Genomic DNA, 27,512 nt, shown 5'->3' with positions numbered 1-27,512 from the left:
ACGGCCACAAAAGAAAACTGAACTCTCCGATCAGATAAGTCTGAAGTAAAGTAAAATATACTAAACCATGTCTGTCTGCATGTAATAAAATGAGGAAGCTAAGAACCTCCTCACTGCAACAATGATAACGCTCTAAGTTCTTGTCCTTTTATATCCAGAAAAAAAAACAATCACTATCTAAACCGGTGGTGGGGTGGGGTCGGTTGCTGGTTCAGAGGTCTGCTCCGGTGGTGGGGTGGGGTCGGTTGCTGGTTCAGAGGTCTGCTGCTGCTGCTGCTGCTGCTCCTGAACCGCCTTGTAGCATTGGAGGCTGCACAGAGGAACCTTAGTCTTTGAATCACGATACCTGTACGGATTGGTGCACGATGGACCCGCGCAGTTTTCTCGCGGTGGAGGATAACTGCAGATACACAAAATGCTTTACATTGTTATCACAAAGGTTTGAACTACTCGTTATGTTTTTATGAAACGTTAGATTACAAAACAGAATCCAAAGAACAAAAGAAGCCGAACTCTAGAGCCTTCCTCCATACCAAAAAAACATTCGAATCATGTATAGGTGTTCACATTGATCAGATCAAATCAGTTATGAAATTAGGGACATTGACTCATGAACTAGTCTGATTTGAGTTTGTGAGAAAAAAACAGAGGAAACACCATACCCGGATGGTTTTGGATCGAACAGGCTAGGCACTTTGTCAATGGGAAATGAAACAGTGGTTCCATTAGGACCCATTATTGTTCTGATGTAGCTTGTAGAGACCCTTTCCTCATGCGCAGCTTTCTCCTGTTATCATCAATTCATAGCATATATGACAACCAAACATTCAGCATCTCAGTTTTACTCAGATATATAACGCATCAACAGCATAGTGGTGCATTTCCCAATACCTGCGCAATTTCATCAAGTCGCTTTTTAATCTTGTCTTCACGCTTCTTCCTGCTCGAATCTTGGCCTAGAATTTTTCTAATGGCCTCAGCCTGTAGACACCAAATCAAGACCACCATCCCTCACATGGATTTCGCAATACATTTTAAATCTGTATATAACGATAGAGAGAGCGCGAGAGTAAAACACCAACCTCAGACTCCCTTGCAGCCTTCTCAACCTGCACTTTTCGCCTTTGAGCAGCTTCAGCCTTCTTCACTTGCTGCTCCATCTCTGAAAGATTCTCTCTTTTCCCTATTTTTCAACAGAAATTTTCATCACAATACATTACCAACCTTTATTGCAAAAAAAGATGCATACTCGTGAATCTAAAAGCCAAAGAAAAAAGAAGCATACTTCTCGATGTAGGAGGTAATCCATCTGGAAATTCAACTGCGGTTGATTTGCCAGATGCAGAAGCAAGGGCTCGCTGGCGACTAGTCATAGTCGATTCCCTCTTAATCTCGTTGCCAATCTCTATTCCATCAGGCACTGGATCAAGTTCCTCCGCATCCATGTCATCAGAAGCCTTTTCAGATGCAGAACTTCCCCCAATTGTAACCCCAGATGGCTTAACCTTGAGCGTTTCCAAAAATCGGATCTCATTATCAATGTCCTCATCGCTATCAGAAACCTGCTTCTTAAGGGCTCGTTTGCTCTTGCGAACCGAGCCACCTGGTTCCCCTTGTTTTCTCCTCCCTGTCATGGATTCGTCTTTCTCAAGATCAGCCTTCTTATCTAGAGGGGAGTTACAATCTGCTGAACTTTCCTGCCATTAAATGTCAAAAGATAATGAGTTTGTGGTATCTAATCTGTCAAAAAGTGTAGCAAAGATATTAAGACACAATCTAATCCTTTCCGGAATAATAAAGTTAAAATGCAAAATACTAAACATTATTCTAATCCCAAAACAGCAAATCACACTAGTTTAAGCTTACTAAACCTAGTCTAGTCCCCCAAACCCGAAAGATTATGGGCCGTAAGGCCCCCCCAAAAAAAGAGTAGAATTGACAGAAAAGAGCATGGCATTTACCGCAAAAGATACTCAATGCAAAAGGATGATGATAAAACTCAATGAATGCAAGACAATTCAAACAACTTGAGGTTTGTCAAAGTAGGATAATATTACCTCCAAATGGTTGTTAGTAGTAGCATTCACCGGTTTGGAAGACTTTCGAGGTGAACCATTAGCATGAGCCAGACGACTCACACCACCAATCTTAAGCTTCATTCTCTTCCTTTCACCCAAATCAGTTGCCTCTCTCTGCAGAGAATCATTGTTTCCTGTTTGGGAATCAGGCCTGGATATACAGTGGCTAAGACTAAACTCTTTCCTTCTAGGGTTAGTATCAAATGCGGGTATATCATCACTTGGTGTGAAAAGATTGAATCCTTCAGTGCGAGGACGACGAGGAATGAGGCTGCGTTTCTTCCTCACGGTATTCTTCAAAGCATCAAAATAAGAACCACCACCATTATCGCCCATTGTAGAGTATACAGAGAGGCCAATACACTCTCACTCCAAGGTGGGAATACTGAGAAGCCAAACATGAGACAAATCAAGTAAATAGAGGGATCACAAAGAGAGAAGCTTTCAAATGATCAGAAGCCCAAATCAAACAAACGGAGTGATCTCAACTGAAAACACACACAGAGACGAGAAGTAAACACTCCTAAAGGCGAATCAACACAATATTAGATGAAATGAACCCAATACACAAATGACCGCGTACTGAGAAGCATGACATGCAATGACATCACAAAGAGAGAAGCTTTGGTTACGAGAATTGAAATCCAACGAGTGTAACACCAGATCAAACTGATAAACACAAGACGAGAGCTAAACATTCCTAAACGCGATCTCTAGAAGATCAACACAATATTCGATGGATTGAACCCAATATCAAATGATCGAATCAAAATCAAACGAAAGTCGATCCCGTGAAAGGTATGAACACAGAAATAAACAAACTTGACGATAAACAGATACGATTCATCTCAGGAAACAATCAACCGCAGAGAATACCTAGATCGCCGAATCAGGAGGATAGAGAAGATGAAAGGAAACCCCAAAGATGGGATTTGGGGAAAAGAAGGAGGATTCAATCGAGGGAGAATTAGGGTTAGGGCAAGAGACGGGAGAGGAATAGGAGAAGGAGAAGTAAAGAGGGGAGAGAGTAATAATCTCCTCATCCTTCACCACCATTTGTTGTGCTATTTCAACACCCATCCAAAAAAGGGATAAAATGGAAAAATAAAATCTAAAGATCCCTTTTCTATCGGTTACATAAGGGTTTGTTTTTTGCCTTTCCCTCCCCCCTCTTTCGATAGATGTTGACTCGGTGAGCCGACTCATACCGTAACTCGACTTGACTCGACTCTCTCATATCTCTTTCTTTCTCGTTTGTTGTTTCCTTCTTTCTCTCCTCTGCTGCGTTTATTTTGGGGTTTTTAGACCTCTTGGTGCGCATGTTAAGAAGATCATTCCCGGTGTGCATGTTAGCCCATCCTGCCTTCCTGTCATGTCCCTCACGGTCACGTGGTGCATTACAAAAGAATAACGAAAAAAAAACAATTACAAAATAAGATGATGTCTTATGCATCATGGTTTGGTAATCTAGGACTGGATACAATTACTAGTTATTCATCACATTGGTTTGTTAATCTGGAACTGGATACAATTACTGGTTATCCATCATCTTATACTCGTTATTTGTTTCGTATCCTTGGTTATCTAAGGCTTTTGTTACTTATATGAGGTTCTTTTTTTATTTTATTTTTACTAATCTTATCTGAAGTTCATACGTCCCTTTTATTTGAATCAATTCAGACGTTAAAAAAAGAAAAAAAATAATGCTGCATATATCATGTTTTTGTACCAATCTCGATATTTTAGTTACTCGTTGTTGTTAAGCCGAGTATCAAATTACATAATTTAGATATTTGTACGTGTAATACAATGTAGTAACAAATATGAAAATAGTTACTCCGCTTAATATTACATGTTAATTGTCAAAAGAAAATATTTTTGTTGTTGCAAGAAGTAAATTATGTTGGTACATCGAGAGATTCATGTTTTTGTTCATTCTTCTTCTTTATAATATACATAAATACTTCGTTTATAATAAATGTCATGTTCTTTCTTAGTAAGTTAATAAAATAAATTTTCATATCCATTTCTAGTAGAATATTATTTATCAAATACTTTTAAATATTCGGAAGTACTTGCAAGTAGCATTTAACGGATTGGAAGAAACAACTTAATTTTGAGCAAGTATTCGAAATAGTAAATACTCATTTTCAACAAGTGAAGTACCAAATCCAAATTTTCCTTACTCATATAAGGCAAATTAAGTATCAAATATATCAGAAATATGCTTGACTTAGGGTGAAGCCATAAGACTCAAATTAGAGTTGGATCTTCAGAATTTTAAGACTACTTCAAAAGCTTTTCGGCTTTTTATGTAGAAATAGTAATAATAAGCAGTGAAGATTTTTATAGAGTTTATAGAATGTATAAATATTTTTCAAAATTATATTGATGAAAATAGTTTCATAAATATTGGTAGAAAGTCAAAAAAATATTTTTATTTTTTATTTGTTAGCCATCAGTTTTAAGGTTTCTCTCTCTTTAACGTCTTATATTCTATTTTAAATTTATATATCTATTAGTCTATGTCAAACCCTAGTTAACGTGTTAGTATTATTTATAATTTGATAAATTATAATTGACGTAGAAATAAGGATAATTGATGTAAATTTATTTACTTCAATATGTATATTCTTAGAAAATTTTGAAACAGTTAAATTATTATAATTAGGTAAAAAGGGTCAACCTAGTTGAAAACTTAAATAGTTTACATAATTGCGCTTATCTAGCAAATTAATCAGAAATTATTTTAATGTTGTTTCCAAATATCGATTCTTTACATTTGTTTTTTTAATGGCTAAGGAAATTACTAATTTAAATAAAGATTAGAGATATACCTTATTTATACAAATTTAATTTTTTAGACGTTTATAGTTTATATATGAGGTAATTTGAGCATCTGAATATAATATGCTAAATATAGTTTAATTTAGGATTTTATGATTTCTTCCAAACTCCTTGGCACTTGTTCATATGCATTGTAGTATTGGGTTTAATCGTATAGTTTTCAGTTTTATTGGTCAATATTTAGTATCATCTAACTGCATAAGCAAGTCAATGCTATTGTTCTCCTAACCTAAGCTAGTTAATGTTGTTTTTTGGTAATCATGTAACTGCATAGTTGGTGCCTTGGTGGTCATATATTAGTTTTCAATATAATTGCTATTTTAAGATAATAGATTTTTATCCATGGTTTTAAATTGCAGGATGATTTTTGGTTCAGTTTTTTCTGTTTAAAAGCAACATAAAAGTTTTGGTTCAAATTTTAAAATTTACATTTATTTGCCTATAAATTATGTGTTTGTATATATTTTTTTGTCATCTTTTTGTATATATCTTTTCGGTAATTTTTTTTTCTTTCAGTATAATATAATACAAAAGAGATTGAAGATGATATGCATATTTAATTAGTATTGATATTTTAAAGAAGAGGACTCACTTTTTCATTATTGCAATGTAACAATGTTATGGATTGGCGATTTCAAAATTAAATTGAATATTAAATTTAATTTATCCGGACCTACATTTATATCATAGTCTAAAAAATAATACAGTTATACAATTCATTTTTATCATCATTATGGGGTTTTATATGTAATTCTAAGATAATTTTTTATTAAAACATAATAATTTTATATATATGAAAATTTTGGATTTTTATTAATTTTATTTATATTTACAACATTATATATATAAGATATGGTTAATAAATTTATGACAATTAATAGGCTTAGTATAAAGGTTATTAATTTAGTATTGTTAATGATGGGTTACATATAGATTTACATTTGGATTGCAGCTACGTTTCCTTTTGAGTTTCTAGTTTATTTGTTGATCTGACACAACAAATAAGGTTTTGATTTACCAATGATTTAAAATCATTTAAACTGTGTTTCATGCTTCTACTCTGTTTGTATTTTTGACATGTCAAAGCTAATGATCATTTATACTGATCAAGGAGTATCAAATCTTCAGACACTAAAGATATAAATGAGACGTAAAGTTACTTGTTACCATGCGAATTTTATAACTCAAATATTTAAAAATAACTGAGAAATATAATTGATTCCAAGTGTCATTTCTCAGTTGTATTATTGAAATAGATGTTTAGATTTTTGGTGTTAAGTTTTTAACAATTTCTTTTTTTTGAATACTAAATATTTTTAGCAGAATATAAATATTTAAATGACTAATGCCTATCTGTCTATTACATCTAATCTATTAAAATAATATTGTTTAAAAAAAATTAAATATTAAAAGCTACGGTTTTCGAAAATATTTATACGTATAAGCAGGGGCGGTATTACATGTATGAAGGAGGGGCAACTGCCCCCAGTCAAATTAATAAATTATTCTATAATTACTTAATTTTATATATAATGCGCCCATTAAGATTTCAAAATTTCCCCCCACGCGGTTTTTAATTTCCCTCGTGTGTATATTTTTTTTCATTTTAGTTCCTTAAGTTATTTGTTTAAACTAAAATCTTGATCAAAATTATGTAGTATATATAAAAAAAATAGAATGCAAGTTTATAGTAACTCTCGTATTCTTTCTTAGTAAGTAAATAAAATACTCATGTATCCATTTATACTAGTACAGTATCATTAAGCAAATAATTTTAGATACTCAGAAATATTGCAAGTAACTCGTAAGTATATTTGTAAGTAGCAAATAATAAATCAGAACAAATAACTCAATTTTAGCAAGTACTCAAAATAGAAAGTACTTGTTTTCAACAAGTCAAGTACCAAGCCCAAATTTTTATTTCTAGTACAAGGCTAATTAAGTATCAAATATATCTAAAATACCAAGTGCACGACTCGAATCCAACACTATTAGTGCATAGTGGTTTAGGGTGAAGTCATAAGACTCAAATTAGAGTTGAATCGTTTGGATTTTAAGAATAGTGCAAAAAAAATTCCGCTTTATATATAGAAATAGTTATATTCTTTTGGGTAATATCCTGAATAGTAAGAGTCTAACTTGAAATATACTGTTTAGATTGAAAACCTATAGATTATCTGGTGCTCTTTTCATAACAAGTTTTTTTCGCTTTTATGACTATTTTAAAACGTTTAGCATAACTCATATTCTTAAATTCATCAACTCTTTAACTAAAAAGGCTAAACCACAAAGTATATTGATTTTTCCATGTAAATTATAAATGATGGGATACAATTTCTTTTTTAGTACATATTTATTATATATCAAAACTTAATTTAATAAAATAAGTACTCGATAAAAAACAATTGGATATATATGGGCAAATTTTAACAAATTTTTATTAAGACAGTATTAGAAGTTAACACTTGGTGATATATATATATTTTCATGCATATTGTTTTTTAGATTACTTGATGATATGTTTTGCTTGTGCATAATATTTTTAGACTACTTGATGACATATCCAGGGAATTTTTTTCAAAAGTTTTGTTAGTAAAGACATTGTAGGAGTGAAAAACAATTACAAAACAAGATTGATGATATATATATATATATTTCATGCATATTTTTTAAGATTACTTGATGACTAGGTGTTTTGCCCACATATGCGGAAATAATCATTTTTTTTATCAATGGACATAATCATTTTATAAATATTTATTATTACATATATTATCACAAATGAATATATCTCTCATAGCTATAGTTAATGTTTCTAGACATTATTTACACATTGTTTGAGTTTTATCCGTAAAATAAGTCGAGATTTTTTAACAAAGCAAATATTCTTGAAGTGAACCAACACTTATGAACACGTTGAAAAGAAACATTATGGGGTTTGTTTGAGTTTGAAAATTTCAAAAGTGATTATGCGGACATGTTATTTTATTATTTTGGACAGTAGAACATTAAACAACTGTGGTGTTAATTTTAATATTATGTGGACACAAATACAAAATATAAATTTTGCAATTTAACCTGATCGAAATTGTAAATAATTCGTCATCATAAAAAAAATATTTATAGAAGAATATATTTCTCGTTTTATATAATAATAATAAACCAAAAAGATAAAAAGATAGGTTGTATAAATATTAATTGAATGAAAAAGAAATTCAATTATATATTATCATTATCTAGAAATAATTTATTATGTTATTATCCAAAATTAATAAAAATAAATAAAGATAAATAATTGATAATAAATATAATTAATTATTCATTAAGGGTATAAATAATATTAACCAGTTTAAATTTTAACGTGAGAGTTCGAATGAAAAAAATTACTTCGCAAATTATTGTATAGATAAATAGATATGTTTTGCTCATGCATAACTTTTTAAGTGTCGCATAGTTTGAGTAGGCTGAGGCACAACTTACATTTTTTTTTGAAACAAGAAGCACAACTTATAGAGTTGAAAATTACAACAAATTTTATGTGGTGCCACCGGGACAACAATGAAAGATATGCAATGGTGTTATGTAGATGATTCATGGAAGGAAAAAGATAAAATTTTCTGGACAAGGATGTTTTCATTCATAAGGAATTCAACTGTCAAAATCATGGGGGTTGATGAATATACGACGAAGCTCGTCTTTATATGTGGAACTTTGATTTAGGCTATCGATTGCATGATGATTAACAAAGATAAAATCTGCAGCATATTGCTTTCATCTGCTATGATATGTACTATGGGGGGTTCTACAACACCATCTTGGATTTCTGAAATGGTGTCTAGGCCGAATATGCTGCTTACAAATTTAAAAAGTGTTCTTATTTTTTTTTTTTGGAATATTTTCTTATCTAATAGCGTTAGGATTATTAAGCAAAGCCTAGTGATATAAGTAGTAAAGCCATCTCAGTAATCAAACACATATATGGGCTTTCCATGACCCATTATTTGATCAATCATATATAAACTTCGACAAGTCGGCGAAACTCCTCCGGGGAAATCATATTTATCGCCGGGAAACAAACACGAAGCCCTAAAATCGCTTAAGAGTGAAAAATCAAAGTCATGTCTATTCGGCACTCTACGAGGTTTCGCGGCGGAGACAACTCAGAAGATGCCGATGTAGATAACATTGATTTTATAGAAAACGAAGAGGATGAAGAAGACGTTGACAACGGTGGTGAGGAGGACGACGAGATCGATCCACTAGACGCATTCATGGAGGGAATCCACGAGGAGGTGAAGGCTGCTCCACCTCCTAAGCCAAAGGAGAAAGTGGAGAGGTACAAGGACGACGAAGACGACGATCATGTCGTGAGTTTCCTCAAGGCGAAGAAGGATTTGGGGCTCACGCTAGCTGCGGACGCGCTTAACGCAGGTTACAACTCCGACGAGGAGGTGTATGCTGCAGCTAAGGCAGTAGATGCTGGGATGCTGGAGTACGATTCCGATGATAATCCGATTGTTGTGGATAAAAGGAAGATCGAACCGATTCAAGCGCTTGATCATAGTTCAATTGATTACGAACCGATCAATAAGGACTTCTACGAGGAGGTTGAATCAATAGCCAGTAAGTCTTACTTGCTTTACTATTATCCAATTCCAAATTGAGTTTCTTTGTGTGTTAGATTGACTCGTCTTTGTCCAGGTATGAGTGAACAAGAAGCTTTGGATTATCGTAAGAGTTTGGGGATTCGTGTGTCCGGATTTGATGTTCCTAGGGCAGTAAAGACCTTTGAGGATTGTGGGTTTTCCTCACAGATCATGAGTGCTATCAAGAAACAAGCTTATGAAAAACCCACTACCATCCAGTGTCAAGCCTTACCGATTGTGCTCTCTGGTCGAGATGTTATTGGCATAGCCAAAACTGGTTCAGGGAAGACCGCAGCTTTTGTTCTTCCCATGATTGTTCATATCATGGACCAGCCGGAGCTTCAGAGAGAAGAAGGTCCTATTGGTGTCATATGTGCCCCAACCAGAGAGCTGGCGCATCAGATATTCTTGGAAGCTAAGAAATTCTCGAAAGCGTATGGCCTACGAGTCTCAGCTGTGTATGGTGGAATGGGGAAACACGAACAGTTGAAAGAACTCAAGGCGGGATGCGAGATAGTTGTTGCTACTCCTGGAAGGTTAATAGATATGCTTAAGATGAAGGCTTTGACAATGATGAGAGCCTCGTATTTGGTTCTTGACGAGGCTGATCGTATGTTTGACCTCGGTTTTGAGCCGCAAGTGAGGTCTATCGTTGGCCAGATTCGTCCAGATCGCCAGACTTTACTCTTTTCAGCCACTATGCCTTGGAAAGTTGAAAAGTTAGCTAGGGAGATCCTTTCGGATCCTATTAGAGTCACTGTTGGTGAAGCTGGGATGGCCAATGAGGATATTACACAGGTTGTCAATGTGATACCATCAGATGCTGACAAACTCCCTTGGCTACTTGAGAAGCTACCTGGAATGATTGATGAAGGTGATGTATTGGTTTTCGCGTCTAAAAAAGCCACGGTTGATGAGATCGAAGCGCAGCTGACTCTGAACGGTTTTAAAGTTGCTGCCCTTCACGGTGATAAAGACCAAGCATCACGAATGGAAACGTTGCAGAAGTTCAAATCTGGAATCTACCATGTCCTAGTTGCCACCGATGTTGCTGCCCGAGGGCTCGACATCAAATCGCTCAAGATAGTGGTTAACTACGACACTGCTAAAGACATGGACATGCATGTACATCGTATTGGTAGAACAGGTCGTGCTGGTGACAAAGATGGGGTTGCCTACACACTTGTTACGCAGAGAGAGGCTAGATTTGCTGGTGAATTGATTAACATTCTGGTTGCTGCTGGTCAGAATGTGCCTCCAGAACTCATGGATCTCGCCATGAAGGTAATATTAACAGCTCCTTTTCATTGACATCATTCTATTGATATATGCAATAAATATCATTGCTTCTATCTTTCAGCATGCTATTATCGCTCATCTTACTAGCTCCAATATGATTGTTATTTTGTATAAAACGAAAACATGATTGTTGAGTGAAATTTACCTTTGCAAATCAATAGGATGGACGATTCAAGTCCAAGCGTGACGGAAGAAAAGGAGGTAAGCATACTTTAGCTATATTCATTCTTATGCATTCTGCGGACGGAAACCTTTGATTAGATTTGGATCCAAAAGGGAAAAGACTGTGATCAATGTTTTACTTTGTGCATGCGTTTTGTCAAGTGAATTTAGCCAATCCATCCAAAAACATGCGCATGAACTCTAAAACTCTTGTTACATAGGTGGGAAGAAAGGTGGAGGACGAGGTGGTGGAAATAGAGGAGTACGAGGAGTTGATTTCGGTCTTGGTATTGGATTTAACTCAGAATCAAGTGGGACATCGTCTCAAGCTGCACCAAGTAGAAAGGGGGTGATCAGTTCTGTGAGAACCGGAGTAATGGCCCAATTCAAGAATAGCTTTGTAGCTGCTACGCCATCAAGCCAACAAAGCCAAGCTTATCCAAACAAGAGACTAGCCCTTACGGGATTTGTCTCAGGTGGGACCATTGGTGGGAACATGGGTAGGGCTCAAACTCAAACTCAAACTCAAACTCCCCCAGTAGCAACTAGTCATAACTCCAGTCAAAAGAATCCACAGAGGTTTGTTTCTTTTTTGGTTGCACTGTTTTCTTGTAAGGTTTGATTTATTATCTTTAGTGTTAGGCTGACATTATTTGATTCCTACTGTTGCAGTTCTGAAGATCGGTCAAGAGAGAGGAAAAGGAAATCCGGATGGGATAATTGATTAGCTATATCCCTTCTTGTTTCAGCTCTCGAATATCTTGTAAAGGTCACACATGTATTGTTTAGTAGCTACGAGAGAATTATACAGAAGATAGAAACTTAAAAACTTTGTGTTGCAAATGAGGTGATGAAAAGTATTCAAATTACAAAAGCATTAATACATCAAGATTCACTTTGGAGTTTTTTCTAATACAAAGAAGTAATAAAGCAGGTTTCACATGTCTTGAAGCAAAGTGACGGACATGATCTCGATTGGTGCTTTTGGTTGATAATGCTCATCTATCTCAACCTCCTCGATCTCCTTAACAACGTCTTGTCCCTTCACAACTCGACCAAAGACTGTCAATTTCTCATTGAGGTCTGTGATCTGAGAAGATACAATGAAAAACTCAAATCCTCCTTGCTCGTTTTTAGCTTTAGGGGTCCCCACCATGTATTCTTCGTGTTTTAAACTGCAGCATCAAGACAGAGATAGAAAGAGTTTCCATAATCAGCCAAAAACCAAAAAGCCTCCATATTTTTATTTGCTAACAATGTAACCTGGTATGAAGACTATTCTTTTGGAGAACCCAATCTTTGACAGCATCGAACTGAGCAGAGTGGCCAGCTTGAATGACAGAATGCTTTACAACTCTACTGAATAAGAAACCTTTGAAATACCCATCTTGACTGACAAAACACAACACATACTATATAAGAAGTTGTGTTAAGAAAAAAATGGAAGAAAATACAGTATGAAGTTATTGCTTACGATAAGTTGATGAATTCGTCAACAACGTTGGGAGCAGCATCCTTGAACAGTTCAATGCTCACTGAACCTTTGCCAGTATCCAAGGTCTAGAGTCCAACAGAGGAAAAGATAGATTAAAAACAAAGAGAAGAAATGGGGAGGGGGGGGATGATAATGAAAACTCACAGCAAACCATGGGAGATTAGTATTCTTCTTCACTCCAGGGAAGGCTGGATCCTACACAAGAACAAGACAATCATTTGACAAAGGGGTATGTATAACTATAGACAGAGAGAATAATAGTACCTGAAGAAGTGATCTACCATTGTGCGTTGGGATCTCAGATCTGTAAGCCCACAAGAAGTCATCTTAGAATAATTTCTCTAAACTAATACAATGATAGAATCAAATCTGAATTTTGATAGGAACCTGAGGGTCCAACGTTTGTAGGCGGAGAAGAGGACGAAGACGACCAAAAGCACGGCCAAGGTGTAAATCACGATGCTGGTTATGCTAATAGGAGCAGGTCCTTTCTTCTTCTTGCTTTGCTGCAATAGAGCTTGAGGCTTGATCTTCGCCATTAGCTTTTAGATCCTAACCACCTTGGAGAAGACAAATCATGAGATCAATCAAATAGGAAGTATCAGATTCGAAAATCGGTTAGCTTCTGCAGGGAATAATATAATAATCTCTATGAGATCCATAAATCTCCGATCTAGACAGGACCGAGAGAAACTTAACTCGACTAAACACTTACCACCTTCTCTTCTTCTTCTGGAGAATTCAGGAGTAAAGTTGATGTTTGTTTCTGCAAAGAGAGAGTGGCTTCTTCTTCTTTCTTTGGTCTGCAAATCTATTTGGGCCTATTAAAGGGAACGTGATTATTGACGATGATGAACCCTCTCTTTCGCCCAGAGGCACTCTGAATTGAAAAATGGATTTTTAGTTTTTGGTTCGGATCAGGTGAAATTATAGGTTTTATTTACCAAATAAACTCCAACTTTTAGTTCGCTTTCAGTTGTCGACTTTTTCTTGCTATCGTGAATATTTTTTTTTTTAAATATTGTGTAATTAAAACCAACCAAGATATGTGGTGGGTTTATAACAAATGACCAAGAAAGCGTTTTTCTTTTATTAAAAAGGTGTGGCGGAGTGTCTTGTTGCTCAGAAACAAATGCGAGAGACTATAAGCTGCAGAGGTTTCTAACCAACTTTCATAACACCTTTTCAATTGGATTCCAGCAAATATGTACCAAATGTTCAGAGTCTTGAAGAAATCAACTTCTTTTTACCTCAGGACTACTCTTTTTTCATTCTCCTTTCCAAAACACTTGTCCGGTGACTTGTCGTGTATTGAAATAGCAGGATGATATAAGAAGATCTTGTGAGATGTGTAATATTAGCTTCCTTTTAGTAAAGAGACTCAACTGTTATGAACAGGTTGATTCAGCAGCCACTCTTGTTACCGGATATACGGAAATGTTCTCCTCATCCTGAAACAAACACATCACATTGCAAGATTGGAGTCTACTCTTCTTGTAAGAAGATACTAACTTTTTTTAAAATTTTTTTATGGAAGTCCAAGTGTGTCAAGAAATGATATATCTAACCGCTGTGGATAAGGATTGTTGTTGGAGTAGAGTAGACCCATCTTGCTGGGTGTTTTTGATTGCATCTTGGCTCTTGGCAATATTTTGATCTTGTAGCCTTATTTGCTCGTCGAACCATCTCTCAAACATGGAGTACTCCTCTGGTTTCTCCCACTGTGTGTTCATTCATACAATCAGACGTTGCTTCAGTGGAGTGCACAATGAGAGAGGGGGAGAAAAAGTATTACCGTGCTTTCAAAAGTGACACAATGGAAATAATACTTGTTCCCATCAGGACAAGTGTGTTCACTCCAGTCACATTCTTCTGTATTTTGATCTTCATGAATGGCATTTGAACGACTAGAAATCTTCTGACCATCGCTTCTAGTCTACACAAAAAATAGTAACAGATATGAAGACCAAGCAGATGTGTGTATAAGAGATTTATGAAAACCAAAACCCTCTATATAAGCTCATGGTCCAGAGTTCAATATCCGTCTACCATTAACAGATCATAGTACAAAAGGAGTACGTACCTCCACGCTGGCAGTCTGATGCTTCTCAAAATCTTGATGCATCGGTGTTTGAAACGCGGATACTGCTTGAGCATTTTGCTGCGGGAAGTGATTAGGCTGTGAAGCGAAATCAACAACTCTTGGGGCTGCAGGTTCTTTGTTTCCCCACTGGGGATATGGTTGTGGGTGCCAATTTGGATCGAATTGTTGCATTGCAGGCGAAGCATTAAAGTTAGACCTGACGACACAGAACAATTGAAATAATGTTGAGATGATGGAGTAATATATCAGGTATCAGGATTGTATTATTGCTGCTGCAAAAGTTTTGAAAGCAAATCCTTCAAGAACCATAACTAAGTGACAAAACCATATGTAAAGTGTAAATACCAAGAAGATGAGTTTACAATTCAATATAAAATTAGGTAAATCCTCAAATAAATAACGTAGAAAAGAAAATAGGGAACAGTAGAACCTTGGTTCCCCTAGACGAGGTCTTTTAGGGTCTGCAAATCTAACAATCAGAGGCTGATCAGAACCCTAAAAGGAAAGACAAAGGAAGTGATCAAATAAAGACTGAGGCACTGAGATACAACAAAGAAGAAGTCTGTGAACTACCCTACCCGCATGGTAAATACTCCATTTAACCCTTTGATTGCTGCTAGTGCCATCTCCTTACGAGAAAACTGAACAAATGCAAACCCTGCAGAGAGAAAATAAAATTAGTTAAAAAGCAAGGTTCCATGCAAATCCAAAATATCACATTAAAACAGATGCGTGAAGAAAGAACAAAACTAACAAGATCTTAAAGCTAGTTGCATATAGTTCTCTAGTTTATATAAATGATGTTTCCTAAGTGTTTTGTCCAAAGACGAACAGACATAACAGTTTACTAAGTGCAATTAGCTCCGGTTACTAGTAAGGGCTATACAGGAAGCTTTACAATACAATGTAGGATGTGTGAAGGGCAATGGACATACCACGGCTAACCTTCATGTCGTCGACTGCCATATAAATATCTTCAATGACTCCGAACCTACAAAATACCTGAAAAGAGGACACTTTGTTCACATCAAATGAAGCCAGGCAGAACATATCAAAGTACAAAAATCAAAAGACGTAAAAGGACACTCCAACCATACCTCATGGACGTCCGTTTTTGTTGTTTGTTTGTTAAGGCATCTAACATATAATTTATCAGGAATTTGCACTGTTGAAACACCTGAACTCACGATGGAAAGAGAATACACAAATGAGAAAAAAAGAAGAGGACAGTTGAAGGCATGAGAAATCAAAATACTAAAACATGATTTTTTTTGTTTTTGTTTTTGAAAAGTTCCCATTATGGTCGGCCAATCATTTTGTCTTAGTATAGTTACTTTCGGTTTTCTTAAGAGCATGAAAGAGCAATCTTTACCAATCCGTTCACGTTCAGCGCCGGCATACCTAACCTGAACTGGAGACATTTCCTGAAGTAATGAAATAATATATAAAAACCTTTTGAAAAGAATCATACATACAAGAGTGGAGAAACGTTTAGAAGCGAAGACCCACCCCAGGAAAGGTATACTGATCTGTTAAAGCTGCAATAGCGGCATTACCCTCTTCTAGCTTTCTGTACTTGACAAAACAGTAAGCTGCAAAAGAGCATTGTTATAACCAAAAACTGCTAATCTCAAGAAGCAAGGATGATCAGTAAAACAAAGAACATCCTCAACAAGTCACCTGCTCGTTCACCGCTCATCTTATCTCTGGGTAGGATGATCTCAGTGACATTACCATACTTTTCAAACACCTGACGGACCTGACATAAAGATAAAACACAGACTGTGAAACAGAATCTCAAAGGAAAACAAGTAAGGCAAGGAACTCACATCGTCTTCCTTAGCTGTCTTTGGAAGAGGCGCAACATATAACTTGGCAATACAACCATCAGCAGCAGCAGCACTAGGATCTTCATGAAAAAGAAAAAAGAGTATTATAATCACAAAAGTTTGCACCTTTTGGAAAGAATGAAACTTGGAGATGTTACCTGGGGTGGTGGAGGAGGATAGAGAGCGTCTCTTCCTCAAGCTGCTTCCGCCGCCGCAAGGACTAAACTCACCACTCGGTGGAAGCGGCGGAGCGTCAACGATCATATTGGGTTGCTGTTGATTATCAAAATGCGGCTGATTGAAACGCTGATCTCTATTGTCGTTTTGTGGGTATTGGTGGAATCCAACGGCGGAGACATGGTGGTGCGACGGATGAATCTGATGAGGGTTGTAGTTGTTGTTGTTGTTATGATAATAGGGAACTTGTGTTGGTGGAGGACCAGGTCCAGGGAAGGCGTTTGCGACGCGTCTTTCCATCCAAAAACACCTCTGCTTGACTCGATTAGTGTAATCGGGAAATATCTCCGGCGCCGGTTGAGTGAGAAAGAGAGAGAGAGAGTCGTAGGTTTTGATATGGTTCGGTTAAATTAAATCTTACTAGTACATAAACGACATCGTTCCAAGCCTTTAATTATTACGAGTAGACCTCTAGCATAAATTAGTGCAAAGTTATCCTAATGATTGATTACTCGGAGTTATCATAAACTTTATTTACCAAGTGATCGATTTAAATGTATTCACCGTAAATTTTTTTTTTTTTTAAATGATAACATGATGTAGTCAAAAATATGATATGGATCATACTAAATTATGATATGACTTATACAGTTATGACAAAAAGTTCAACTCTAAAATTTCAAAATAAGATATTAATTATATAGTCATTATCAAAATTAAAAAGCATACACAAAATACTGTAACTATTAAATGAAATTTATCATAAATTTATACTTTGAAAAATTCACTAAAAAGAAAGTAAATATATTCACTATTTTATTACTATTTATATATATTTTCAATGTTTATAATGATAATTTATCCAAACATGGTAAACTTGTAAAAAGTATCCATTATTAAATTTATATTTTCATAATTAAAATTTTCTATCTTTTAGTATTTATAATATTTTAATTCTGCATATAATATTTTAGTATGTGCTTCATACTTCCAAAAGTTAATCTACTTCAACAAAAGATATTTCAAAGAATATTTATATTTTTTTAATCTCATTATTATGTTATTGCTAACTCTGAAAACCATCCGCACTTTAGAGCATCAGCAATGGGTAAGACTCTTTCCATAATTTTTTATTATTTAATAACAATATAAATTAAGTAAATAGATAAATTTTAAATAAAAAAATTCTAATCACTCACTGGATGACAAGTGGAGATCTCTCTTCTTTTACCCTCTTCTCTTCTTCTCTTTCATCATTTTCTTATTTTTTTTTAATTTATTCGATGAGAAGTTGTGGGAAAGATCCCACTGCGGATGTCTTAGATTGTAGGCTGCAACCCGCTTGCATCAATATCTGGTCTAATAAATTAGGGAGAATCATTTAAAATTAAAATTGACATGGAATTTCTGGCCGGTTTTCCGTCTTTATCAAAATTGGCCTGGTAAGTCTGAAATTGAAAGAGTAACAGCTCACTTCCCACGATGAGATTGGATCAGAAGAAGAAAAGTCTGATAAAAGTGGTTTCTTTCTTCGATCATCAAATCTATTTGGGCCTTTTAAAGGGAAGGTGATCATTGACGATGATGAACCATGTCTTTCGTTCAGAGGCACTTGAATTGAAATGAATTTTAGTTTTTGGTTCGGATCAGGTGAAATTATAAGTTTTATTCACCGGATAAACTCAACTTTTAGTTAAACTAGGGGCATAGCTCTGCGCAAGAACGGGATCGGGTACGTTATTGATGCTTTATGTAGTCTTATGTATGGCATTTTGTTTTTTTTAACTTTTGTTTTTCCGTGTTGTATATAATATATATTATAATAGTTTGACTAGGTTGATATGAGAATAAAAAGTGATTTCTTATGTGTTGATATTTCATATCTTATGTGTGGACGTCTAAAACAGTTTCCGATTTATCTTCATGAATTTGACATCTAGCAACATTTTTTCCATGAATATGCCGAACAGAGACCCACATGTCTGAGATTCAACATCTGATACGCTGACTAATTGTCATTCTCATTGGCTATCCAGTAAATCCGCACAAGTATAAGAAAATAATTATTTACCACTGTTTAGAAACCCCAAACAATAGTGAAACCTTTTATTAGACATAGAGCAAGAGAATATACATAACCCTATAAATATGGTCAAGGCGAGATCTTTTAATAGAAATAAAAAATGAATCTCCATGAGCTCCTCTCAGGTCTATGCGAACTCTCTTAGTCCGTCCAAGAAGTTTTGTTTCTTTTTCTTTGGTTGTTCTTGTAGTTGTCGGCTGTGTAAACGATTTTGTTCATCTCCTCTTTGAAACTACCAATGAGTTCTAATTCGGATTTGAAGTCTGGGAAATTAGTGAATCCCTCCATGGCGTACATGTCTTAGTTGACAACTTCGGAAAGTATAACAAACAACAAAGAAAAGTTATATTAATCAAGTTTTCAGTAGAACTATGAAATTCTATCAATTTAAAGAGTTTCAATGATACGCGACACTAAATAGAGCGGTTTAGAGTGTAATGGTTTATCCTCAGAGGTGAGAGTTAAGCGACGAAGTGGGAGAACCCTAGGTCCTAGCTTAGAGACGGTGAAAAAGATTAGAAGGTTAGGAGACTTTTTTTGGGTCTGTCTGACGCATCAGCCTTACCTTTTAAGCCTTATGTAGAAATTGGGTGCGATAGGCTGCGAGTTAATTAAAATGACCCAACAATCATTAATTCATTACACAGCCCTGTTCGAAAACTCACCGCTGAGGACCGTTAAATCGCCAGAAAACGTAACTCGGGCACCAAAGGTGACGATTTAGACTGATTCGGTCCGAAAATCGGGATTTAAAAAAAAAATAAGTTTTTTCTCGTTTCATCCTATAATCGAGTAGTATATATAAAGATTCATGATGTTTTCATGAAAATGACAAAAAATGAAGAAATTGATGTATAACTCGAGAAAAATTATGAGCCGTCGGAGTCAATATTGCAGAACACCTAAAAGTCTAAAGAGGAAGACGACTTGTAAAAGTCAAAATTGCCTTTAATTAAACTTAATCATAAAAACATGCAAAACACCCATAGTTTCTATTCGAACTCGGGTTGTTTGCCTTTTTAAAGATGTGTAAACTGCTGCATTAAGTGATATTTATTGTAAGTTTTTACGAATAGATAATATATTAAAACAAAAACATAAAGATGAGTCCCACCAAAATAAATGAAAGGTTGAGGTGGACACAGAGAGCAAAAACTCAATCATTATAATATAAATTTAGTTGTTGATTTTTTTTTGCTATATTAAATATTTTTAAAATATTGTGTAACTAAATCCAACCAAGATATCTGGTGGATTTATATCAAATGACCAAGAAGGTTTTTTTTTTTTAATTAAAAAAGGTGTGGTGGACATCACTAGAGTGTCTTGTTGCTGAGAAACAAATGCGAGCCACCTTGTGTGGGATGGATGAAACTGAACACGGATGGGACATCACATGGGAACCCGGGGCCGGCGGCTGCAGGGGGAGCACTGCGAAACAGAGAAGGCGAGTGGTGTGGTGGTTTTGCGATTAATATAAGTAGTTGTACGGCATCATTAGCGGAGTTATGGGGTGTGTACTATGGTTTAGTGGTTGCTTGGGAGAAAGGGGTGAGAAGGCTGGAGGTAGAGGTCGATTCTATGATGGTGATGGAGTTTCTTACGATAGGGATTGGGGATACTCATCCGCTGTCTTTCCTGGTACGCTTGTGCCATGGCTTCTTGACAAGGGACTGGCTGGTTCGATTCGTTCATGTGTATAGGGAAGCAAACCGCTTAGCTGATGGTTTGGCTAACCTTGCATTTTCTCTTCCGTTTGGTTTTCATTGTTTTGTTGTGGCACCGATTGAGGTCGCTGTTTTAGTTCATAAGGATGTTGCTGGACCGTTGCGGCCACGACAAACTCGTCTTGTAAGCTGAAGTTTGGATTTCTTTTTTAAATAAATTGGAAGTCATTCTCTCATATTCCTACCAAAAAAAGAAACAAATGCGAGAGAATATAAGGTGCAGACGTGGCATATCTAGAAAATATTTTAAGTGTAGACAAAAAAAAATTTATTAGTTAGTTTCTATATGATATTTTACACTAATGAGTTTTATATCTTTAACATCTAGAAGAAAAGGAACTAAATAATACAGCTAAAAGAACTCTTTTTATATAACTGAAAGAAGAAAAATAACGAACCACTAACAAAAGCAAACTGAAAATATCTGTTAAAACAAACTTTAATTGAATAACAAGAACAAATGACCGAAAAATATTGGAAGAAACTAAGGAAGAGAATGATGAGGTAAAAAAAAAGAAATTTAACACATGAAAAAAGTTAAATCAGAAAAGTAAAAAAAAACGGAAAAAAAAATAAAAAACAGTGTAAAAAAATGTACGTGGTGATGTGAACCCCGGTTTATGCGAGGGCAAAGAGTTGGCTTTAGCCGACAACGCTGCAAGATACATGTTTATTCTAGTGAAAAAAATATTAGTTGTATTTTTTTGTGGGAGCAGCTGCACCCATCCTGGGCTAAGTAGATCCGCTCCTGGCTGCAGAGGTTTTTAACCAACTTGCATAACACCTTTTCAATTGGATTCCAGCAAATATGTACCAAATGTTCCAAGTCTTGAAGAAATCAACTTCTTTTTACTTGAGGTCTATTCTTTTTCTTAGCTTTTTCAATCTCCTTTCCAAAATACTTGTGTAGTGAATTGTCATGTATTTATTGCCGACTTAGAGCATCTCCAATGTAAAACACCATTTTTTCTTTTAAAATGGAGTAAAAGTGAAAGTGGAATAAAATTGCTCCAATCCTACTCCATTTCCTATTCCATTATGAAGTAATGAACAAACAAAAAATAAACTACTCCATTTATGGAGTAAATTTCATTATGGAGTGAGATATGGAGTTGGATTGAAGCATTCCTTACTCCATATCCACTTTTACTCTATTTTAGAGGAAAAAATGGAGTTGGGATGGAGATGCCTTTAGAGGAAGTGCCAACAATGCATTTGCACAAGGCCCACTCTATTTTTATCAAATTTTCATTAATAGTTAGGGCTCTAAATTTTTGAAAACTTGTAAAAAAAATCATAAATTTTAAATATTATACATAAACCCTCCCAAGATATATATTTCGGCTCAAGGCCCATTATCAAAGTGAGCCGGCCCTGCCTATATTGAAACAGAAGAATGCAAATAAGGATGATATAAGATCTTGTGAGAGTAATATTAAGAAATTTGATGATCTAGTCTACACATTCTCAAAATTTTAGGGCCCTAATCAAGAAAATAAATTTGATGAAGAAAAATGTATCTTGTGCAAATGCACATGTCGCACTCCCTTTAAGCCGTTACTGTTACATACATACATATAGTTCATCTAATAACATGATCACTTGTTCTTCTTCATATATAATTATATTGCTTATAAACCGTTATTTTTTTGACTAAAAAGCTTTCAGTTTAAAAAGAAAAAACATAAATTATTACAAAATAAAACTAGAAGTCTTATAACTATATTGCTTATAAACTCATTATAAACTGTTATTGTGATCTAAATTATTTAATTGGGAAAGGAAATACACTATATACATATATGTGTTTACATGGTCAGTTACTTGGTAATAGGATTTTCTGCCTATTGCAAATGTTTTAGTATAGTGGGGTGAATGTCGAACCAGTCCTAGTGATGTGAATCAGTGAGAATACAAGTCATTTCTTAAGCTAAGTAGATTCAATAGTGGTGAGTGTGTGACAACTAACAATAGCAAACAGAGCAATACAACAAGGTTTTAATCAATTTAAACAAGTGAATCCATGGGTATTGGGAATTGACTTCAAGTAACTAAGATCCAATCTAGGTGACAAGCTTTCAATCAAAGTAATCTCTTAAGTCTAAACACAATTTTAGACAAGTCCTATGTCTAGGTAAATGTCCATTTGCTTAGAAATCATTAAACATCAAATGTCTTTGGCTTAATTCAATCAAGCAATCTTTAAGTTCAAGTTTAATAACTATCTAGCAATTTTAACATCAAGTGTCCTTGGCTAATCTCACTAGAGCTTAGTTGAGTTGATTCAAACACTTCATCTAATCATGTCTGATGAGAAGTGTTTAGAAATCAGGTTTAGAGTGATCAAGACTAAACAAGCATTAAAAATACTCAACAAGCAAGTTCATACAAGGATCTAATACAATAACACCATAGATCTTCACTAAGTTACTCTAATCTCCCTAACCCATGAATTCTTAAGGAAACTACTCACTAATCTCCATGAAAACACTTAATCTCATAATAGATTGAAGCATATTCAAGTAGATACAACAGAGAATAAAGATAAACAAGGATTAAACAAGCAAATTCAAGAGAATAAGAAGAAAAGAAACTAAAGATTCAAGCTTTCTCTCTCAAGAGTTCTTGTGTTCTTCATAAAAAAGTAGATAGATCCCCCATTATTGTCTAAAAAGTAGTTATATATTACTAAAACTCGAGCTGGGGTTGACCCATAAAAACAGATATTTTTCTCCGTAGTGACCATAAAAGGTCGCTACAAGAGGTCACTACGCCTGTAGCGACCTGAAATGCCCGCTACGGGTGGCCGCTAGGACACTTAGACGATTTTTTCGCATTCTTGAACTCATAACGACCTCATTATGCCGCTACGGAAGACCGCTACAGAAAGCGCTTCAACTATAGCGGTCTCTCTAACCCGCTACACACTCCCGCTACGGTACTTAGGCGCCTCAGCTCTATCTTCTGTAGCGACCATCTTTTGCCGCTACGCCTGGCCGCTAGGAATGTCATATTGATATGTGTGTAGTATTTTGATCATAAATCCCTCAATACAGCTCCAAACGACTTGAAACCACCTCCATTGTAAAGCTAACTCAATTTCCAGTGTCTCCACAAATTTTGAGCTTCAGAAGAGATCTTTAAGGCCTTCATCCGTGTTCATCTTTCACTCTTTGGACTCAAAATCCCTCCAATGGTCTTCTAACTCATCCATGGTGCTCTCCAACACCTGATATGTACAAATGCAATGATATGCACCTAAATGTGCCTAAATGATACTCTAAATGACCAAACCATGCAAGAATAAGAAGTTAAAAACATGTAAATTCACAAGATATCAACTCCCCCACACTAGTCCTTTACTTGTCCTCAAGTAAACTTTCAAGTCCTAAGAAGGAAAAAGTTTGAAAAAGGGAGCTCATAGCCAAAAGACACACATCCTAGCTCTTCTACAACATTCCAAATGATCATAGCAAACAATCATTGGTCATTCTTTTATCAGTCTAGCTTCTCAATGCCTATCAAACTCTTTTTATTTCTTTATACAAAGTGCAATGCTCATCAATCAACAAGTAACTTCAACCAATTCTCACATTCATTCACACACACACACACAAGGTGGATTCTCACAAATGGGCACATGATCTCAATCACTTGGCTAGGTAGATTAATGGTCTTTTATGAATGAAAAGAAAGGTTCAAATACAATCTTTTTAATGGTGGTAATCACTCAAGAACAAGGAGCATGATCATTATGCAAAATTTATCTAAGACTAGGAGCAATTCATGCATACATAGCTCATTCACATCATTCTAGTCTTCTTCCTAAGTGATTACAAATTCTACCCATCTTTTATATTTCAAAACCCAAGTATATACACTTCACTCACATTTCTCACCAAGTGAACTCTTTTTTTTTTTTTTTATTTACATGATCAACCAACTAAGAACTTGACACTCTTTTTCTTTCCCCATTATGATCTTTCATTCATTTTTTTTTTACTTTGGGGAATTCTAATTGACACACTTAAGAGTTTTTCTTCTTTTATTTTCTTGGTTCCTATTGGTTTTCTTTTCTTATTGACACTCTTTGATCTTTTTTTTTTTTTTTTTTCTTCTCTCAAACCCAAGATATAACAACTTAAAAACACACAAACTCACTCACCATCCTAGATGCTAGTTCAAATGAGGATCTTATGCTAGCAATAGATGAGAACAAACATATGTCGCTCCCAATACTCTCAAGATTTTGCACATAACAAGCTATCAATAAGAGACCTCACTCAACAAATCAATATTGGTTTCAAAGAATGGCAAGGGTTCAAGGGTAGGGGAGTGCCATTTGGGTTAATCAAAGGATAATACATGGAATAAGATAACCCAAATGTGTATGAAATCCATGATCAAGTATGCAAGTGCCCATATGCAAGAGAGATTAAATTCATTATGCCCAAGTTCAGTTTGTAATTGGTTTCAAGAACAATGTCAATATCATATGAGCAACATGTTTCAAAAAGAGTTTTCAAGGCTCAAGAGATGCTTGTAGATATGTTCTTTTCATGGCAATTTCAATCATGGCTCCCTATGCATAATTCAAAACACACAAATCTTTTTTTAAATTTTTTTTTTTATTTTTTTTATTTTTTTTGAAATTTTCTATGCAATGCAATGCATGAGACTCATGACAAGTAAACAAAACAAAACACAATGTGAGATAGTAGACTCTCCCCCAAACTTACTTCACACAGTCCCTTGTGTGAGAGTAAGCTCAAAGAAGAGATCTAAGATAAACATGAAAACTAAATATGTACAAGGTTGATTGACACTTACTTGGAGTTATTGGCTGGTTCAGAGGAGGGTAGACAGAGAAAGCATCGTCTTTTGACCTCTAGCGATTTTGATTGACCTTTGAAAGATAACAGTGGACTGCCTCCCAAGTGCGCTTGTTTTAAGTCTTTAAGCTTGACTGCAGAGCCTTTTCAGGCAAGAGGTGGCCCACATAAGGCCTTATCGAGACAACCATGATCACCAGGATCATACTCGTCGTAGAACCATCCCCTGAATTCGTTCATCCTGATTTCCTCAAATGGTATCTTCCTTGGATCATCACGTTTAAGTTCTTTGGTGGAGAGAATACCAAAGTGATTCTGAAAGGGCTTTTCTACTGGAGACTCTTCTTCTTGTACCTCTTCGGAGGATTCTTTGATGTAATTCATTTGATTCTCCACAGACTCTTCACCCTTTGCTTCTTCCTTGGCTACAGGGATCACACGCGTTTCTTCTTCACTCAAGAGCTCGTTTATAAAAACCAAGCTCTCTTTTGTCTCCTCAACGCATTCAACAACCAAATTCTCATCACCCAGATCTTCAAGAGTGTTCTCAACAAAGCCTACTTCTTCTTCATCGATGTTTGCATAATGACTCATGAATGTCATAGTCTTGGTTTGTTCTTCAGATCTTATAATAAGATTCTCATCTACCATGCATTCAGAGAGTGATTTAGACTCGTATATAGGCTCTTCAGCTTCATGTTGAAAATCATCCTCAAGCTGAGCTTCCTCTTCAAAATCACATTCCATGTATGTGGTATGTGCTTCATAAGTGTTGGCGTTGTGAAGAGGAGTGGCGCTTTCTTCTTGGTCTTCGATCATGTGAGAGATGTTGTTGTTGAAAGACTTCACATGTGCTACAACTCTATCCAACCTTGAGCTAAGAGCTTTGCCATTAGCATCTATCTTGTTAGAAAAAGAATCAAGTTGCCTTTCCATCTCAATCCTTCCCCTTTCTTGATTCTCCAACAACTTCTCAAGCATGTTGGTGATGTCTTCTTCATTTGAGTCTTGGGGGAAGTTATCTTCTTCTTCTTCATACTCTAAATCCCAAGGTTGGTGTCTCTCACCATATCTATATTGGTGTCCTTGACCAAAGTCTCCGTGTGGTTGATACTCCAATGAGGTGGTTGGTTCATAAGCTCTTTCACAAGATGTGGAGCTTCTAGATATCACCCTTTCTTGACTCTCTAAAATAGCCTTGAGCATTGATTCCAAGTCAAGAGACATGATCTTCCTCTCTTGTGGATGTATCTTGCAAAAGAGCAATCACTTGAAAGGGAATTAGTAACCAAACAAAGCAAAATAAAACATATGAAAATAAAACTTAGTCTCAAGAAAGTTTGAAATCCTAATGACAAATCTACTTAGTTCCCCGGCAACGGCGCCAATTTGGTAATAGGATTTTCTGCCTATTGCAAATGTTTTAGTATAGTGGGGTGAATGTCGAACCAGTCCTAGTGATGTGAATCAGTGAGAATACAAGTCATTTCTTAAGCTAAGTAGATTCAATAGTGGTGAGTGTGTGACAACTAACAATAGCAAACAGAGCAATACAACAAGGTTTTAATCAATTTAAACAAGTGAATCCATGGGTATTGGGAATTGACTTCAAGTAACTAAGATCCAATCTAGGTGACAAGCTTTCAATCAAAGTAATCTCTTAAGTCTAAACACAATTTTAGACAAGTCCTATGTCTAGGTAAATGTCCATTTGCTTAGAAATCATTAAACATCAAATGTCTTTGGCTTAATTCAATCAAGCAATCTTTAAGTTCAAGTTTAATAACTATCTAGCAATTTTAACATCAAGTGTCCTTGGCTAATCTCACTAGAGCTTAGTTGAGTTGATTCAAACACTTCATCTAATCATGTCTGATGAGAAGTGTTTAGAAATCAGGTTTAGAGTGATCAAGACTAAACAAGCATTAAAAATACTCAACAAGCAAGTTCATACAAGGATCTAATACAATAACACCATAGATCTTCACTAAGTTACTCTAATCTCCCTAACCCATGAATTCTTAAGGAAACTACTCACTAATCTCCATGAAAACACTTAATCTCATAATAGATTGAAGCATATTCAAGTAGATACAACAGAGAATAAAGATAAACAAGGATTAAACAAGCAAATTCAAGAGAATAAGAAGAAAAGAAACTAAAGATTCAAGCTTTCTCTCTCAAGAGTTCTTGTGTTCTTCATAAAAAAGTAGATAGATCCCCCATTATTGTC

General features: G+C 35.4%; 4 protein-coding genes across 6 annotated transcripts; 1 reads left to right on the top strand and 3 right to left on the bottom strand.

Annotated features, from left to right (window-relative positions):
- Positions 1 to 12: 12 nt before the first annotated feature.
- Positions 13 to 3,364, bottom strand: LOC125584364. The gene is made up of 7 exons (XM_048752729.1): positions 2,955 to 3,364; positions 2,058 to 2,463; positions 1,286 to 1,697; positions 1,083 to 1,183; positions 892 to 981; positions 663 to 787; positions 13 to 400 (listed from the first exon to the last, which is right to left on the bottom strand). The coding sequence occupies exons 2-7, from the start codon at positions 2,412 to 2,414 to the stop codon at positions 178 to 180; spliced, it is 1,308 nt and encodes a 435-aa protein (XP_048608686.1). The 5' UTR covers positions 2,415 to 2,463; positions 2,955 to 3,364; the 3' UTR covers positions 13 to 177.
- Positions 3,365 to 8,921: 5,557 nt separating this feature from the next.
- LOC106437065 (DEAD-box ATP-dependent RNA helicase 24-like) lies at positions 8,922 to 11,938 on the top strand. Of its 2 annotated transcripts, XM_013878002.3 has the most exons (5): positions 8,927 to 9,548; positions 9,627 to 10,855; positions 11,032 to 11,071; positions 11,254 to 11,611; positions 11,705 to 11,938. In XM_013878002.3, the coding sequence occupies exons 1-5, from the start codon at positions 9,044 to 9,046 to the stop codon at positions 11,754 to 11,756; spliced, it is 2,184 nt and encodes a 727-aa protein (XP_013733456.1). In that variant the 5' UTR covers positions 8,927 to 9,043; the 3' UTR covers positions 11,757 to 11,938. The 2 variants fall into 2 exon arrangements, 1 of the variants encoding a protein (XP_013733456.1); XR_007321307.1 differs by lacking the exon at positions 11,032 to 11,071 and having other exon boundaries at positions 8,922 to 9,548.
- Positions 11,850 to 13,478, bottom strand: LOC106437066 (peptidyl-prolyl cis-trans isomerase CYP21-3, mitochondrial). 2 transcript variants are annotated; one of them, XM_013878003.2, is made up of 7 exons: positions 13,243 to 13,478; positions 12,915 to 13,087; positions 12,792 to 12,831; positions 12,672 to 12,722; positions 12,507 to 12,592; positions 12,296 to 12,424; positions 11,850 to 12,207 (listed from the first exon to the last, which is right to left on the bottom strand). In XM_013878003.2, exons 2-7 carry the CDS (start codon positions 13,064 to 13,066, stop codon positions 11,970 to 11,972), a joined length of 696 nt encoding a protein of 231 aa, XP_013733457.1. In that variant the 5' UTR covers positions 13,067 to 13,087; positions 13,243 to 13,478; the 3' UTR covers positions 11,850 to 11,969. The 2 variants fall into 2 exon arrangements, with proteins under 2 accessions (XP_013733457.1, XP_022570825.1); XM_022715104.2 differs by having other exon boundaries at positions 12,915 to 13,079; positions 13,243 to 13,394.
- A 116-nt stretch (positions 13,479 to 13,594) lies between these two features.
- Positions 13,595 to 17,065, bottom strand: LOC106437063 (flowering time control protein FCA). The gene is made up of 13 exons (XM_013878001.3): positions 16,619 to 17,065; positions 16,461 to 16,540; positions 16,312 to 16,390; positions 16,141 to 16,223; positions 16,004 to 16,055; positions 15,729 to 15,808; positions 15,567 to 15,633; positions 15,210 to 15,289; positions 15,062 to 15,126; positions 14,611 to 14,827; positions 14,323 to 14,463; positions 14,096 to 14,248; positions 13,595 to 13,978 (listed from the first exon to the last, which is right to left on the bottom strand). Exons 1-13 carry the CDS (start codon positions 16,935 to 16,937, stop codon positions 13,916 to 13,918), a joined length of 1,479 nt encoding a protein of 492 aa, XP_013733455.1. The 5' UTR covers positions 16,938 to 17,065; the 3' UTR covers positions 13,595 to 13,915.
- Between the last annotated feature and the right edge of the window lie 10,447 nt (positions 17,066 to 27,512).

The sequence above is a fragment of the Brassica napus genome, chromosome C3 (genome assembly GCF_020379485.1).
Source record: "Brassica napus cultivar Da-Ae chromosome C3, Da-Ae, whole genome shotgun sequence".
NCBI lineage: Eukaryota > Viridiplantae > Streptophyta > Magnoliopsida > Brassicales > Brassicaceae > Brassica > Brassica napus.
Note: the sequence above shows the minus strand (reverse complement) of the source record. Positions and strands in the feature narration are given on the sequence as shown.